The 17538-nt window shown below is 40.3% G+C and overlaps 1 protein-coding gene across 2 annotated transcripts in view; it reads left to right on the plus strand.

Annotated features, from left to right (window-relative positions):
- The window catches only part of ccser1 (coiled-coil serine-rich protein 1), a 72569-nt gene that overhangs the window by 16009 nt on the left and 39022 nt on the right, over nucleotides 1-17538 (plus strand). For both annotated transcript variants that reach the window (XM_061278362.1, XM_061278363.1), the window contains exons 7-9: nucleotides 8382-8556; nucleotides 11494-11571; nucleotides 16084-16161. In XM_061278362.1, coding sequence (XP_061134346.1) covers nucleotides 8382-8556; nucleotides 11494-11571; nucleotides 16084-16161 — 331 coding nt within the window. The remainder of the gene's footprint in view (nucleotides 1-8381; nucleotides 8557-11493; nucleotides 11572-16083; nucleotides 16162-17538) is intronic.

The raw sequence follows: 17538 nt of genomic DNA on the forward strand, positions 1-17538 counted from the left end.
GTTTACCTGAAACCCAAGGATGTGTTACATAACCAAAAAGGCAATCACAAGTCAACGACATGGACAAAATTTCCATTAGTTAAAACAAATTTGATGAGTTACTGAAATAAAATATATTTTACCCTATGCACTTTGTTTCCATTGGTCAAACCAGCAACAGCAAGATACCAAGGTGCTATTTGCAGTATCTTATCTTATCCTATCTTAATACACTGCACCATTTTGAAGCCACTAAGATGTCGAAAAGATCCATTTTAAAACTTTGAAGCTGAAATAAAATTTTAGCAAGCTAATAAAACTGGGGTGTCCAATGTGGATTTATGAAGTATTTTCTTGATATGAAATCTTTTTGAAGTAAAAGCTTTTGACAGTGACTGACCACATAATGGTGGCAGGTCTGAGTTCATTTCCCTGATCACCGGTAGGTGTGAGTTACCTACTGTAGGGGAAGCAGAGAGAGGGACGGAAGGCACTCAAAAAAATGTTTGCCTGGGGTTGAGTTTGCCTCACTCTTTCTTCGCAATCTTTCAGGTTCCACGCTCCCTTGAGGGGGACATCGATTTGCTAGAGGCAAAGCAAGCGCCTCAACTACACACAAGACACACTCCAAACAGCCACACATGGACTTGTCACTCACTTGGACTGTCCAGGGTATCAGCTGCAACATGCTGCTGGCTGTCTGATAGGCTGAATAGAACATCTGCTTCACACACGCACGCACACACACACACACGCATGCACACGCACACTCATGCACACACACACTCATGCACTGCAAGCAATGGAAACGCTGAAGTTTTTGCAACACCGAACTAAAACGACTCACTGTACTATCTTGTCAGCCAGTCCGGGTGTTGACAATGGGACTTTAAGTGTCCTTCCTTTTAGTATTTTGCAAAGTTGTAAAAAGTCAGTCTTATCTCCGTCTTAGAATAGGACAATAAATGCAAGCACTCACTGTGCATTCTCAAAGCCTTTAACTGTTTATCTCTTTGAAATCACTGAGTAAACGGGTGAGAGTGATTTAAGATCCAAATAAAGGCGGTAAAGTTTTATTTTAGTCTTTCACTTTGTCTCTTGACTTCAGAGAAACAGCTTTGTCTATTGGAAAGCTACCACAGCAGGCTTCTAAGCAAGGACGTCCCCTTGAAGGTGGTAAGGACCATCTCGAAACAAACGTCACGTATACCAACATACAATTCCATCACATTCATTAGTTTCAAATGGACTCCATTTTTTGCTACCAACAAAAAACAAATTGCCTCTTTTAGATGTTTCAGGCAGCTTCATTACCTTTTTACAACTGAGCAGAATATTGAGGAAGTTTCGATTCGTGGTTAATAGTCACGTTTTCTACAGGCTGGTGCTGTCCTAACCAAGCCTTTTTGCATGAAGAGATGTGAGGTGAATATTCTTCCTAGACAACTAAAATATATTTCCAAGGATGTCCACTTCTATGTCACTTCTTTGACTCTTCCAGTCTTTCTGCTGACGACAAAATTCTCACATTTCTCTGGATGAATTGTGTTTCCCAGTGTCTGACAATCAGCAACAACAATTTGTTAATCTCTTGGAATCCATGTAAGAATACAAATATACACACTATACATCCTACTTGAGCCAATCACAGAAAGAAAACCACTTTTGGGGAGATCAGTAGGCTGAGTCGTTCCCCGGCGAGAACGTGGTCTTAAAACATGAGCCCACACAGTCAGAAATAGAACGGCATCCATTCCAGTGTGATATGATTCATTCTAGGTAGCTGCCAACCTGTCTAATTTCAGTCAATGTAATAACACACACATGCGCATAGAAACCTACATCTCTGCTTCCTTGTCTCGGAGAGATGACTTTTGGAATACAGTGTACAAGCTAAGAGTAAACTTGATCCTCTAGTGAGCGTACAAGAATACCTGTGGACAGTGAGTCACATGCTGCTTCACCTAGTCGGAGACATCTGATTGTGGAGGAGTCTGCTGCGACTACGAGTCTATTTTAGGAGGCTGGTTCAGCGCTACAAAAGTCTCTGCGGAAATTCTCCATCTAAATGTGAATTTTGCAATCTAGGGCCAGCCTAATGATGTTTAAGAAGATCCTTTGTGCATTGCTGCCGGTGCCCATTGGATATAAATGCTCGGTACAAGGAGACTAATTAGTGTAGTCTTCATTATTCGAGTCGGTACTTGTGGTGCCGCTTTTGTACGAGTAAGTTTTGTTTAGAGACAAGGATGAATTATTTCAAAACATTTAGGTGAAAACTTTTCAAATGGGCTTGAGACAATGTGATTGGTGGAGTATGCACACACTTATAATAGATACGTGGCAGTGTTCAGAATTCACCAGTCACATTCATGTTAAATTGAAGGCAGAATACTCATGTTACCATTAAATGCTGTGATTAACCCCCAAAAAAAGTTCAACTTTTACTGACAATTTTTGTAGTCACCTCTTACAGCACGTCAGGGTCTGGAGAGACCTTCCACAGCATCAGGGGGAATTCACTGTATCAGTTCTGGAGAAGGACACTAAATAATTTCCATGACAACACATCTACTAGAGAAAACACTTGAGACAGTTTTTATCAAGTGGAGAAAGAAATAGCACAACTGTGACATTGCCAAGAAATTGACATCGTTCCAAAATTGATGACAAGAAAATGGTAAGGGAGACGCTGCAGCGATATTGAAAAAGCTGGCTGTTTATTATTACATGTGGCAGCAACCTGTACATTTAGTCTGTGTGGCCTATGCGGTAGAACGGCACATTTTGCAACAACACACGTCCCTTGAAGTCCCCCAAGTGCATTTGAGAAAATGTGTTATGGTCTGATGAGAACATCCCCAGAAGACCACCATACCTAACATCAAGCATGTTGGTAGCAGCATTATACTCTGGGGCCTTTTTTTCTTCAGATGGAAACTGGGGCCTAAAGTCTATGTGGGGGGAATTATGAACACTTACCAGCCAGCACAAAAAAAGACTTCTGCTAGGAAGCTTAACATGTCAGAGTAATCCGACTAGAACAGCTGAACTTTATTTTGGAGACAAATCCTGACAGGTGTGTGCTGACTCGCATTTAATGAGTTTGAATGTGATTGGTTAATTATAAGTCAGATCCCTAGTTATGGGGGTGTGCACACTTGTGCAAGTACATTCTTTTATGTGTATTTTTGCGTCTACGTTTTTACTCCCCCCCCCCCCTTGAAAAGATGTAATTTCGTTTTCGTTCAAAAATTCTTTTGTTTTTTACACACACACTAGTACACTTAATTGCATATTAGTCTACATTATGATGGCAAGCAGTAGTTCTGGCTTTATTGAACCATTTTAAAAAGCTTAGATGCTGTACCTCTTGATTGTCAGTGCATTATTAGAGTTTTTTAAGGTTTTGATGGTACGATGTCATTTTCTGTCGTATTTGTAAATGTCACTACATACACTAAATATTGCACTGAAGCTTGATTTGAAGAAAATTGTGAATTGAATTGAATCCACATCTGTCAAAAAGAATTGCTATTCAATTTTTCTTAATATCGTTCAACCCCAGTCTGTTGCAAACATGAAATCATTCCCTTTGTTTCAATAACATCTATAATGATAAAGTCCCAATGTATCACCATATTTAAAAAAAAAAAATCTCTTTCCCCCTCTTTTTAATTGACATGATAAAATTGTGCCCTGCAGTTTTCTCGAAGTTTCGCCGAATTAATTGTAACTTCATCCACTCGCATTCAAAGGAAGACATTTCCTTTGTCAGCTTAGTGCTGATGAATTAGTCAGGACCGCTCCCTTTATGAAGACAAGAGTAAACCTGGCAACTGAAGTTTGCACAGACAACGTTTAATCTCAACACCAAATGAGACATTTTGACGTACTTTCTTCTCAAGGAGTTTGTAATTTTTGCAATGTTCTTTTTTGACAAAGAGAAGTCCGTGTGTGGATGTGTGTGTATTCGGAGGACAGAATGACGATCAACTCCGCACTGCCGACCGGCACGAAGAAAATCAATTCTCCAGATAATTAGAGCGAAGTTAACTTCAGCCTGTCGGATGGCGCCTCGTATTGACTGCGGTGAACAACTAACTACGCTGTCTGTTGTAGACATGCGTCAGTCCTTCACGCTACCAGAATAGGTTGAAATGATTCACCACTGTCAGGCGAGAACAATTACACCTTACGAAACGCTTTTAGCCTGGACTGACTCTGAACTAAAATGGTCAAATTAAATTGTCAATTATTATGACAACTATTTCAAACTACCATCAGGAAGTTGTAGACAGTCACGCCAGTGGATAAAACTAATTCCTTGTTCGAGATAATGAACTGATTTAACCTAGTTTGCACCATGCAGGATGAATCACTTGTCTTCGTATCACGATTCGGCCAATTTCTACGATATGCCACTTTCTATCGCTATCACGCTCATGCCTGTTTGGATAAAAATCCCCAGTGGCATAAATTACATGGCATGCCTTTTTATTCTTGACAGGTGCTCATGTTCACCGCTTGTGAACAGAAATTTACGCGGCCTCTCAAATAAATGAATAAACCAAAACAAACAAACAAACCTGAGTATCAGAAAGGCTATTTATCTCTAATAGTTGTCAAAAATAATGTAGGGTGTGAATATTCAAGTGATGTGGATCTAACGCTCGAGCCAAGTGTCAGAGCGAAGCCTGCAGTCTTTATGCTGCCGTGCAGTCATTATGTTGATATTTGTCTGGAAAAAAAGAGAACTTTGTCTTTGGATGATCAAAACCGCTTTCAGCCAGAGATCGTACATTATTAGCATAACAGAGCCTTACAAACATCATGTCTTCATACGTTTGACTACAACTGGCATTTACAGAATTTCACCTTCATGATAAGACTTTATTCGCATGCAAATACTTTTCTCACATCGCTTTTGCATGGATTTTGAATTTCTGAGAGTTGGATACTTGTTGTTACTCTTGTATTTGGTCCTTGTTCTAATACAGTGAGGATTTACACGTCTGTATTTATCCAACCCATCTTAAAATGTTTCTCGATTCAGTCTCGTTTTGTTTTACTGTCTTTTCACTCAAGAGGTGAGCGAATAATGGCTTCCTTTGTTCTCTGAGCTCTTTTGTGATTTGTGCGCTCCTGAGGCTAAGCTCAGTCACCCTTTGAGGTGAAGCCCGCTTTCTTGCATCCGTGATCTTATTGGTCTGGGCGTCTCTCAAAGTCCATGACCACGGGTGAAGGCTAGAACGTAAATGGACTGCTAAATTGAGAGCACCACTCAACGTCTCGCTTCTCATCTTCACCTCAGTAGACCCCGTGCCGCGGCTCTCCTCGTTCGCTAACGCTACGTTGTGTTGATGTAGTGGCAACATTCAGCCATATTTCAAAATGTCTGTCTTGGCCAACCCTATTACAGACGCTTGACCAATGTCACAGTCTAGCAAAAAATAGGAACGGAAATTTGCTCCCAGACCAGACAGACAATGTTTTTCAGTAAAAGACAGCTAATGAAAAATTGTGTAGACGACATTAAAAATGAGTTCCCTTTAAAAAAAATGTCCCTTTTCATGCAGTACATTGTTACTTTTTACTCAGATTTGTAAAAGGCAAGCTGAAAAGTTAATTAAGAAGTTAGCCCTGCGATATGTCCTTCATTTTATACCCTCTCCATCAGACTTGCTGCCCGGAGCTTTGGCCGATGCTTAGTCATTGTCACAGATGCTTCTGATGAGTTAACGGCGGCGTAAAAATGCTCGCTGCCTCAGGTGCAGCATGCAGATGAACAGACTGCGTTTTGACAGGTACAAGCGAGCGATGACAAATGAGCACCATCAAAGCTCGGGTAATTGTTTGAGGAAATGTATGACATACGTACACGCATGTCCGATAATTGTCTTCCCTCGTTCGCCATTAAAATCTAACAGTGCTATGTGATTTGCGTTGCATCTGAGTGTTAAACTGTCGACTGTCTTCTACTGTTATTGTTTAAACAAGGCTGTCTTTATATTGTAAAGTCTCTAATGCTGCTGATAAATCACCTCGCTTTCTTTTAGTTTATTTGACGCCACGTTGTCATTTCTCCCGCCGTCGTGCAGTAACTCAAAATTTTGTCAGGTTCCGTGTACAGTGGCTGCTGTTTTCGCACCGTTGTTTATCGCCCGCGCAGGTGCGTGTTAGCATGAGCCCCCGACCGCACGGTAATAAACCACCACCAGCGGTAAAATAATGAAAAGTAATAAAAGGCAGATAATTGGCTTTTCTCACTCTCGATGAAAATGGATCACTTCTTAGAAATGAACTGAGAGGAGAAAAAAAAATAACACAGGGCAAAGAAAAGACTAAGGTGCAGGAAAGACAAAAGGCAACCACTGTTTAGAGGAGTGTGGAAAATGAGAAGAAAGTGGAGGAAGGAGGACATTTATTGTCGCGCCAAAAGTGAAAAAGGATGACCAAGCAAAGTGGGACAAACATCGATCACATGCGCACCCATTTTGGGTTCGTTCGTGTTATATTACAGTGAAGTTTCCGGAACGTGGTCATCTTCCGCATAAATTAAAAGTCGTCGCACAATTCTATAGTATCACTCCCAACTTTACATTCAGTTTTCCACACTGAACTGTGAATTCGAATACAGTGTAGTTGATATTCATAAACTATTCACTATTTTCTGAAAAACTCGCCATCCATTTGTTAAACATTGTCGTGGAACCACAAAGTGGTCTGCTAAAACTAACACAAGTTCTGGGGTTGCTCTGCTACATCCAGCACAGAGGTGAATCATTACAGACCGCAAAGAAATCTCCAGGGCAAACCGTGCTACCCTGTGTCAGAAAATTTTGTCTCAACTCCCGATCACGGGTCATCCAACAAAATAAAACCACCAAAAAACACTGCTAAAAACAGAAGCCTGGCCGAGAACGAAACATTGGACTCTTCTCAACTGCCTCTGATCCTATTGAGCGCAAATGCTCCACTTGACACAAGTACGGCGAACCATTGATCAGTTGTCACCCATTTACACCTGCCCGCCTAGCACAGCGGAGTTGAAGGACAGAAAAAGGGGAAAGAGTTCACTTAGATAGATTTCAGTAAGGTATAAAAGGAAAAAAAAGCAGGAGCGCGTGGGTGGTGGGGTGGTGGGGGGACCTGTCATCTTGAGAGAGAGGTCGTCTCAGGTGTTCACACCGCTACCTCAGAGGACACATTAGCCTCTGATAATGCCCGTGAAGTGTAGACTGTCACGACACTGTCAAAGTGGCACGGCGGAACCACCGAGGAGACACGTAGGCCAAAGAGAGAAGGCGACACCCGTGTGAAAAGATGGTCAGGTACGACATACGACAACGAGAGTTGCAAACGGACGACTGGAGAGGTGACAGGGATTGATGCTCTCTTGTGCTCTCCAAAGAGCAGCAGCTGGACTTGAGGAATCCTACAAGAATTAACACAAATTAAGAATTTTTTTGCCCCCCCAGCATGTTTGCTTTAAAAGCAACTGCATGATGTCCTTGTGGCCGCCCCGCCGTCTATGCACACAGACCTTGAGCATCCGGCTTTTATCTCGGCCAGACATTTGAAACATCCTTTGCGCCAATATGTTTGTCCTTGAAATAGGAACGACATTTGATGGTTTTATTTTTTATATGCCGGTGATAGATCTCAATGTTGAGCCGATTGGCATTTTTGCCTTTTTCCATTTTGCTCTTTCTAACTGAAAACTTTGACCATGTCTTACATTGCTGGCATCACTTTTCAAAACTCAATTTAAGTGACATATATTCCATTAAGATAACATTCATAAAGAGTGAAAGGATATGAACAGGCAGGGATAGAACGGAGATAATCCACAGAAGTCGAGGCTTATAGCAGCTAAATGGAGCCAAGTGAACTATTCGCAACAATCAAAATAGTAGAACGTGAGTAATCAACCAATTTTCCATCACAGTAGACTTTGCGCCAAATTTCCCCACAAAGAGGACACGCGAAAGAACCCAGTCCCACTACTAGTATATATCTACTGTAAAAACAGATGAACTAGTATGATGTTATGAATTATATATTTTAAACAACCACATCATTTAAAATTGACATGCTAACAAATAGCATCTCTGTTGCATGTTCAACACCTGGTGGAGCAAAACATGTAAACAGACAATATAACTCACATGCATATTCTCACAATACTGTATGTCTGTGTAAATCTATGTAATACTATTACATTTCTTTACATTCTATATTTGTGTTTCAAATATAGAGTTCTATTAATCTTATTCCAAACACTACAAAGACACATTAAAAGCAAGGGTGAAAAAGACGAGTGATGAACTATCTTTTCTTACAGACATAAAAAGGATGGCAAATTTTACATTCACATTTCTGTTGTATTTTCCTTCCAGGGAGCCTCGACGTCCGACAAGTCTGCTGCCGGCCGACTGCAGCTCGGCTCCGCTTCTGGGTAAGGAAGACGAGCCCTTGCCCCCCGGAGGGGAGGTCCTCCCCCTGCGGCTGATGCAGCAGGACTGCACCGCTGTCAAGACCCTACTTTTGAGGCTGAGGCGCACCCTACAGGAGGTGGGATGTTCTTACTCACGCACCGATATTCAAATGTCTACACAGGCTTTCCACCAGGAGGGATATTTGGATAAATTGCTCACAACCGCAAGAGAAAAAGTGTAGTTAGCCTCCATTTACTACACTGACAGGGGTCTTTTCAGGTTGTAAAATGCAGAAGTTGTTTAAAGCAGCAAGGCTTCGGGCTAAGGATATATGTAGTGATTACATCTGGACACAATCACCCGCCCCCCCCTCTCCTTTCTTTTTTTAATTAACTAGATTTCAGCTCCATTAAATCACCACCGAGTGGACCCTACATATGCACCCTCACTCTCCCTCTCTCTTTATCTTTATCACCTTTTGTAATTTAATCAGTGTTGAGGATAAGAGCAAGAAGTTTACTCACGCACACACGCACTTATACTGTACATTAAAGTGCCTGCATCCCTTTCCTTTTAAATTGGATTTGCCACTATAGATGCAAACATTTCCTATTTTGACCCGGAATCTCTCGCACTATAAGCATCATCCATTTAAATTTCTTTCGATTACCTACATGTAATTATTGCTATTTATTCATTAATACTATTTTTCCACATAGGAAAATCATTTAATGTAGCTTCATTTCTTCCAGTTTAAAACTATAGTAAAACCTTTGACTGAACAACATCTAGCCATGATGTTTAAAATATTTTTTCCATGAAGTACATTTCCATAGCGAAGAGCTGGGCCACGGTGCTGGTTTCCGCCAAAAGCTCTAAGCACATCCATTAGCACTGTGTCACCAAACAGGTGCACGACCTTTTACTGAATTTAGTTTTATTAAAGATGCTCACATATGTGCAGAGAAATCCGTATGAAAGGTGGGGTCACCCCACGTCAGAACTATTAGCACTTTTAAAGTAACTCGGTGGACTTCTATGAAACAGATGTACCTTGGAAATAGGCATAGCGGGCAGAACTTGATGTGTTAAAAAAAATCTGACTCCGTCAAGAGATTCTGGGTTTGAATGTAGTTTGCAGGTTCTCACTGAGTTCACCTGGCTCAAAAACCAGGGTAGTAGTGCAGAATACTATATGAGTGGAAGAAGCGTTTGCAGACGAACTGAAAGGGGGGAAAAATGCTGTAATTCAACTTGATGCTTGCTTGTGTTCCTGTGTCCACCACTTGAGCTTCCATTGTGACTCCATGTGACTCGGCATGTCTTTGTCAACTCCATTTTATCCACTTGACCTTTTCGCGCAGAGCACCCAGCTGTTCTTCTTCTGTGTTTAGCGTAAGCGGTTCCATTTGTTCCTTAGAAACCAAAAATCAGGTTGGATCAGTCTCAAAATAAAAACAACAGGAGGTAGCGTACTAAAAAAAACAAAAAAACTGTTGGAGTTCGATTATCATACGCCTTGATCCAAGCTTACAGTTGTGATTTTCGTGCAGGCAGCAATGGTTCTGTTCCCACACAACAGTGCGTGAGTGAGTGAGTGAGTGAGTGAGTGAGTGACTGAGTGAGTGACTGAGTGAGTGACTGAGTGAGTGAGTGAGTGAGTGAGTGAGTGAGTGAGTGAATGGTTCTAATTTTAGTATGCGCCCTGTGATTGACTGCCAACCAGTCCGGGGTGTTGTTTCATTTTCGGCCAGTCAGCTGGAATAAGCTCCTGCTCCCCATGATGCTGAACAGGATGAACGGTCTAAAAAAAAAAAAAAAAAAAAAAGATGGATGGATTGCATGTTTTCATTTAAATAAACAGATGCTAATGTTACAAGCATCTGCTTCACACCTATTGGATAGTCACTCACATGGAAGCTTGCCAACAAATTCAATTTCATTCAAATTCAATGCTTCGTGTGACATTTACTATATTGTCTTCATGCAAATTTCTATGGGTGTTAAAATGAAACTCACCGCGACTGATAGTTTTACAATAGTGACGTTACTGACGGTATGTGGAAAATTGTTTTGAAAGATGTAAATCATTGTCAAGAAACAAAATTATACAATTCCAAACTTGTCTTTATATATTGAATATCGAATAGGTTGAAAAGAAATTTCCAAACATTGTTCTGTTTACATTTTACACAACATTGTTTGTATGAATATTAGATTTAGTCGGGGTACTGTGTTATTTGTACTCCGATGGTCATTTCATCCTTATATTAACATACCTGTACAAAGGAATGCGATTACAGGGGTGTGTCAGACAACCAAGCCCGCTTTACTTTTGAAGACCATTCATCATCCTTTGACATGTTGCCTCGGGCTAGTGCAAGTCATTAAATTTTGAGCTCCCAGGCAGTCCACCATCCTTCCCCCGTCTCCCCACTTCTCCCCCAATTGCTAAATCCGAAAGGCTTTTTACTTGAACCTTATCTAATTGTCGGGACAGTCGGACTATGCGGCCCATGGGACACGAATGACCTTAAACAAAATGTGTTTATTTTTTGAAAGGCCAAAAAGATAAGACGGAGAGACTGCCCCGTCGTCTTCCTCCATGAGGTCGGGCATTGATCACCAATGGCACATTTAGGACCACGTCGCACCTATAATTCTTGGGAGTTATTGCTTTTTAAAAGGTCAGCATATCTAATAAACCGGGTAGTTTACATTGTTCCCAGAGCTGACATGTCTCACAGGTACCTTAGATTATAAAAGCTGACAAAATGGACCAAGATGACACTTTTAGCCTTCTCTCGCTTAGCCAAAACAAAAAAGGTCTCCGATTGAAAAGTGATTCAACCAGTACGAAAAAATGTTTTGTTCCTCAAGGAGATCTTTGGCCGAGCAAGGTACTATTTGTATTTCATGGTCGCTAGTTTTTAGCACCCGTCTCACAGTCTTGAGGTTTGGCCCTGGAATCTTAACTCTGAACGTCCCCTGTGCTTGGGTACTTTGTCTTCCCAGGTATTCCGAAGCAAGCGAAACCATGTACGCTAATGATTACGTTTATCTTATTTTACAGAGCACAGAGACAAGTCCTGCCAGCAGTCTTCAGTCCCTACCCATTAGCCCCTGCAGTGAAAAATCCCTTCCATTGAAGGTAAATCCATATTTTTGTTATCTAAAATTGTTCCCTCATGGCCAAAGTGTGTCAAATGGTCTGACCGAGGATCAGCTGGACAGCAACTTAGTTTCACAGAACAATTACACATGCGCGCCCTCTTTATTGACCCACATGGATGATCAGTGGGAGAAATTTAGGCCGCGACACAGCTTGAATACAGAAGCTCACGTGCAAACAGCTCACATGTAGGAAAGGTATGTAAGGCGGAGGCTGATTAAAAAAAAAAAAAAAAAAAAAAAAAGTGATTGTTGGAGATGCACGGTGAGGGCTAATTACCTACACTGACATTGAACTTCAATAAGGCAGATAAACAAGACAAAATATACTATTGTATTGTCGTTTATTTTAAGAAAATGAGTCCCCCTTGGGATAATAATGGTACTGGTCTTAAAGACAACTTTTAATAAGAACAATATCGTCCAATATCAATTTTTCGTCCATATCCAATAGTATACAGTTTTTCTGTTGCATTTCCGTCACTAATAGCCAACAAATGTGTCTTGAACGACACTACAGGAAAGAGTTTCTGCTCCATGAGAGAGGAACATTATTATTAGATTAGAAAATAAAAGCTTCACTATCATTGTACCATCTACCACAAAATTCAGACTGACCTTCCATCAGTGCAGAAGTCTTTGAATAATGTCCTTGCTATTTGTTTTGTTCTACAAGGTAAAAGAGAATGACAAAAAGCCATAGCAACCTTTGCCACGAATACGGAGCGCCCAAAATATGCCGCATGCATCCAGGGAATGTCACAAAGTGTGTGCAGAGTTGTCGCTCGTCAGTTTGATGGATTGAGCGTGAGCAGGAGTGATGGAATATTGTGAAACGCCGAGAACAGGACAGTGTTTTAGTCGAAGGAATGGCGAGTAGAAAGTTAAAGATTTTTTTTTCAAGGTCAAATTTAAGATGGCTCAGGGCAAGCGACTATGGATCAGCTGAGGAGTGAGAAGATGAGAATTTGTCCGGCACTCAAGTAAATGTCTCTGTCGGAGTAAAAATAATCTCAGCGAGTCACCTGAGAGGCTGAAGTGTCACACAGCGCCCCAGTTTATTTTTTTTATTTTTTTATTTGCCCTAGTTGCAACGTTTTAGTGCGTTAAAGAGAGCCCGCTCATTATGTGTATTCAGAGGAGCGTTCTAGGACGGCGCAGGTAATGCAAATGACGTTTGTGTACATTCACCTCTCGTTTCAAGGCACACTGGGAACATCTTTTCATAGGCGAGGCATTCATCACCGTGTCAGAATTTGAAATTAATAATGCATAATGGAACTCACTGAGGATGCACATCCTATTGAAGAGTACAGCCGTGTCATAGCAGCATGTATGAAAACAGTTGCTCCTTGACTTCAAAGTTTAATTTGCTCCGTCGACAACCTCCCAATCAACTTTTCCCGATTGAAATAAATACAATTGCCCTGAGTCTGTTCCATTCCAAGTGCTATGCATAATGATGACTGTGTGAGACAAGACTATAATAGTTCTTTTTTCCTCTCCAGTTTTTAACATGCTTGATATGAGCTGCGGGGTTGGAATGAAAAGCCAAAAATAATGAAATGTGAAAAGGCCTTTTGCATCTCAATTATTCATTACAACAACTTCTTCAATTTTAGACTCAAAAGATGAAGACTGGAGAGTGAGACACTGAGAGATTATTATTATTATCTTTTAAATAGAAAGCACAAACACAATTTAATTATTAGACACGTTTTAGCTTTGGAATAAAATTTAAAACCCAATTTCTAACATCGATTGATCAGCTATAATTGGGAGTGAAGTACCACAAGATTGTAATTTTATGAACAAAATATGCGATCAAAACATTTAAATCATCATTATTGGGCCCTCATAAGATTTCAGCTCAAAGAGTATAAAAAGGAAAAACAATTTTGACTTGTGCTTCAAATCCGCAATAAATTACAACTTTTCATCAGATGCAAAAGGCAGGTAGGTCAGTTATTTAAGGAGGAACAAGTTATTATACTATATTCATCCATAACGTTTCACGAAACCTATGGAAGGAAACGTTTGTGGAACGCATTAATGATTTCTAAGTGCCAGCGTGCACCTTCAACTGAATGTGAGCAAATGGAATCATTTCTGCTAACCTGAGGAATCTAATTCATCTCCACTGCCTCTTCAGCAGGCTTCTGATTGCGAGCATGGGGTGCCTTCAACCGTGGCACAAAATCACATTAAGTGGCTGCACTCCGTTGATTCTGATCAGATTTCTTCCCTCCCTCAGCCCCCAGCTGAGGCGGTTCCAATCACATTATTTTAGAAATATATTCTCATGCTCCACTTTTACCATTCAATGGAGTACTGAGAGATTGTCCGGAATACAACCTGATGGTTGAGTTAAAAAGCATGTCGCTGTTTCTTTGTCCAAACTTTAGTTTTTGTTTCACAATATGCAGTTTCATGGGTATTGGGGATGTCAAAAAGGAAAAGGCTCACCAGATTTATCAGACGTGTTCATCCTGATATGTTGCAAGATGTCGTGGGCATGACCTTTAAATATTGACTCTTCCTTTTCTAGCCTTTGAGAACATGAAATGTGGTAGGCAGGTTGATCATGAATCAAGCAACAAAAAAAACCCACAAGACCAAAAGGGCGCGTTCGGAAATGGGAGTGCCAGAGCCGCTTTAAGTGGGCAGACGGAGCGGCAGCATGTCAGAGCGTAGAAGCTATTCAAGCAAGGTGATCGTTTGTAAAGTCAAAAAAGGGAGCACGGTCTGGGTCTCGCAACACCGGCACTCTAGAGTTAAGGCATCAAAATTAATTTCTAAGTCCACTCAGGTATTTAAGGGGAGTTTGCCCCCCCCCCCTTTATTTTTTTTATTTTTATTTTTTAAAATCCTCACCAGTGTCAACCAAATTCATTTGGCCCCTGAAGCCATGTTCCCCTTCTAAATTGAAATTTGGTCTGTGTACAAAAGTCTCCTTGAATAAACCTGAATTCAGCCATTTTGATTCGAAGGAGACATTTTTGGCTCATTTTACACATTTTGAGGGGTTGCTCAAAGCCAAATCTACCTAACAGATTTTGTCCAGCCGCGACCACATTTGATCATATATTAATTACGGATGGAACATGACAGAGAAATTAATTAACCTAAACTAATCGTGACACAAGATCAAAGCCGAACCAAACATTTTAATTACTGAATTAATTTAGTGTCAAATAAAAGCATGGATCTCCATATTGAGAAGAAAACTTGTGTGGATGGAGAAAAAAAACAAACGTATAAAAGATTCATGCTTTTTGAGGCTGATTCGAGGGCAATGTTAAAGTTATATATCCTTGACTTTGCTGGCTGTCCATTCAGATAGATGACTCTCCAAGGATCCCTTAGACACCATCATGGTCTGCCTCAGGCCCTCTCCGTCTTCTCCTGCCCTCTATCCATCCTTTATCTCATCTTGTCCCCTTTCTCCCGTGTTTTTACATTTTCCTGTCCATTTTTCTCTTCTGAAGAAGTAATGGCTACCTGACCACCTGTCTACTTTTCTCAAACTTGTCTTTCTAACTTTTTCTTCCCAAAGCCTTTTATCCTTCGACAAAATTTCACTCTGCGTAGCATTTCTTTAGCAAACAAGCTTTGTGAGGATTACAACAGCTGCAGTTGGAACAAAGTGCTTCACATATTGCAATGGGACAACCACAAAAACAGTGAAAACACAAATTCATTCAGTTTCAAAATCCAAAGAATAAAAATAAGTCTACAAATGAGTTTTACAAATGGACAATGATGGGCCTTTCCTAACGTTCAAGGGGAACTCATTAGAGAGGGAAGCATCGGCAACAGAAAAGGCTCGATCCCCTCTGAGGCTCTGCTTAGTCCTCGCCACTTCCAGTAGCGTCTGGTCTGCAGGAGAACGCATCATTTCTCGCTCAGCGGGACATAGATCTTACTGACATCCGCATAAAAGTGCAAGGAAATGCCATGTTTTCGCATTTCAAACTTTACAAAAAGCCAGCATGTTGCCTGAGATCCTCCGACAAAAATTATATATACTTTACAACGTAATTATGTAACTATATATGTATTTAATTTTGATTATCGGTATCATAATTCCAACAACTTATCTTGGAACGACTGAAAGGTTCCGATTACAAGAAGATGAAGCTGTTTTCTATGCGAAAGTAATATTGTAGCTGGCAGTTATACTTCCTAAATTGTTTTGCATGGAACCTGGTTAAGTCTCATTACGTAACAGAATGTTCGGAGTTGAAACTCTAAACATTGCAAGGTCCACAGAGACTCTGTCTCCCATGCGTGTATAAAATCGCTACTTTTCACTTGTGTTTTTACTTTTCCAGAATGGACTCCAAGTGTCTTCAATCGGTCCATTTTTTTGTTGCGAGATAAAATGAGAAGTTTCAGATATGCCATAACGCAACAACAACGGAATAACATATTTGACTTGCTTTGAGTGTCAAGTACCTATGCAACAAGCTGTCTTGTTTCTTGTCTTCAGGACTGGAGCAGAGAGGAGACGTTGCTGCAGCAACTAAAGGAGAAAGACGAGCTGATTTTCCGACTGCAGAGTGAACTGGTAAAAATCTATGCGTACACCATCGAGGGGACTTGGATGAATTTATAATCTTTATTGGAGATGCAAAAGCTTTCCCTCAATTTCGATGATTATGGGGGGGGAGAGCGTTACGAACCAAATAGGTCCAAATGACCAAACGGATTCATCATGCATAATTGACATGAGTTTTATAAATAAATAGTGTCTATGTTTCTAATGGACCACATCCCCAATTAGTTGCTGAATGTGTCATTCACTTTTGACAAATAAACAATTTTTCCTCTCTGGGAAAAAAACCCCAGCAGGTAGTAACTTAGTGTAATTATCTGTAATGTGGCAGACCCGTTGCCTGTTGTGCATTTAGTGGAAACATCAGCAAAAACAAATCACCAAACACTCCCGAGACACAAATATCTGTGTGTAAGTCATTTCCAAAAGTATCTTCTATGATATATATATCCTTTATAAAAAGTTAACTGCTGAGCCAAGCTGAACTCTGTTGCTAAACCATAACAGCGTTCCGTCCGTCCACTATTTCTCAGAGGAATAAAAGCACGGTGACCTCGCATATGTTGTTCAACGCGCAGTTTTAAAGATGCTCTAATGTTACCCGAAGTCTTAAACGACTTGTTTCTTGCTGTTTTGCATCATTTCTATTTAATAGCACACAATGCGGGCAAATAGACTCCCCCGCCCATATGCAGTTAATAAAATACAATTTGTGGCTTGGGCTATTAATAATTTTTATGGATGAACGGCGTCAGACATTAAAACATTTAAAATGTGCTCTTATAAATTTACTATGGGCACACTTTCCTCGACTTTTGGATTAAATTATTAAAACAACGAGAATGTTTTGACGCAGTTTTAATGCATGTGAATTAAGGCATAATTAGCTTTGAAGCGTGGATCGTGGGATTTTTTCTTTTAGCCCTCTTTAAAACTTAAATATGTCAAACTTTTCTGTTAATGACTACAAATGTTTTCTTTATACTAAATATCACTCAAAAGTGCAGTGATTCAAAAGACTAGAAATAAAGGTGAAATAACTGATGATCAAAGAAATGACTCTATATTATACATACGCAATATGCAAATTAATTCGATTTACATTTGCTGACATTAACACAAATAGGGAACAGAGGTTTGGGGTGCGAGTCCGAGCCCGATCACTAACTTGAATTTGACAAGAGTAATAATGACAATTTAAAACTAACCAACATTACTCCTGAATTGTGATTTAACAGAATTATTGAAGAAAAAAAACAAAACCTAATGAAACACATGTCAATGTAATGCTTGAAAATAGCTCTGAATCTTCAGTCAGCCTAGCCGATCATGTCAAGGGCAGTTACGCAAGTTAGCACCTCTGTTACAAAACTGGAAGTGCATGCTCGT

This window comes from Syngnathus typhle, linkage group LG5, assembly GCF_033458585.1.
Source record: "Syngnathus typhle isolate RoL2023-S1 ecotype Sweden linkage group LG5, RoL_Styp_1.0, whole genome shotgun sequence".
Taxonomy (NCBI): domain Eukaryota; kingdom Metazoa; phylum Chordata; class Actinopteri; order Syngnathiformes; family Syngnathidae; genus Syngnathus; species Syngnathus typhle.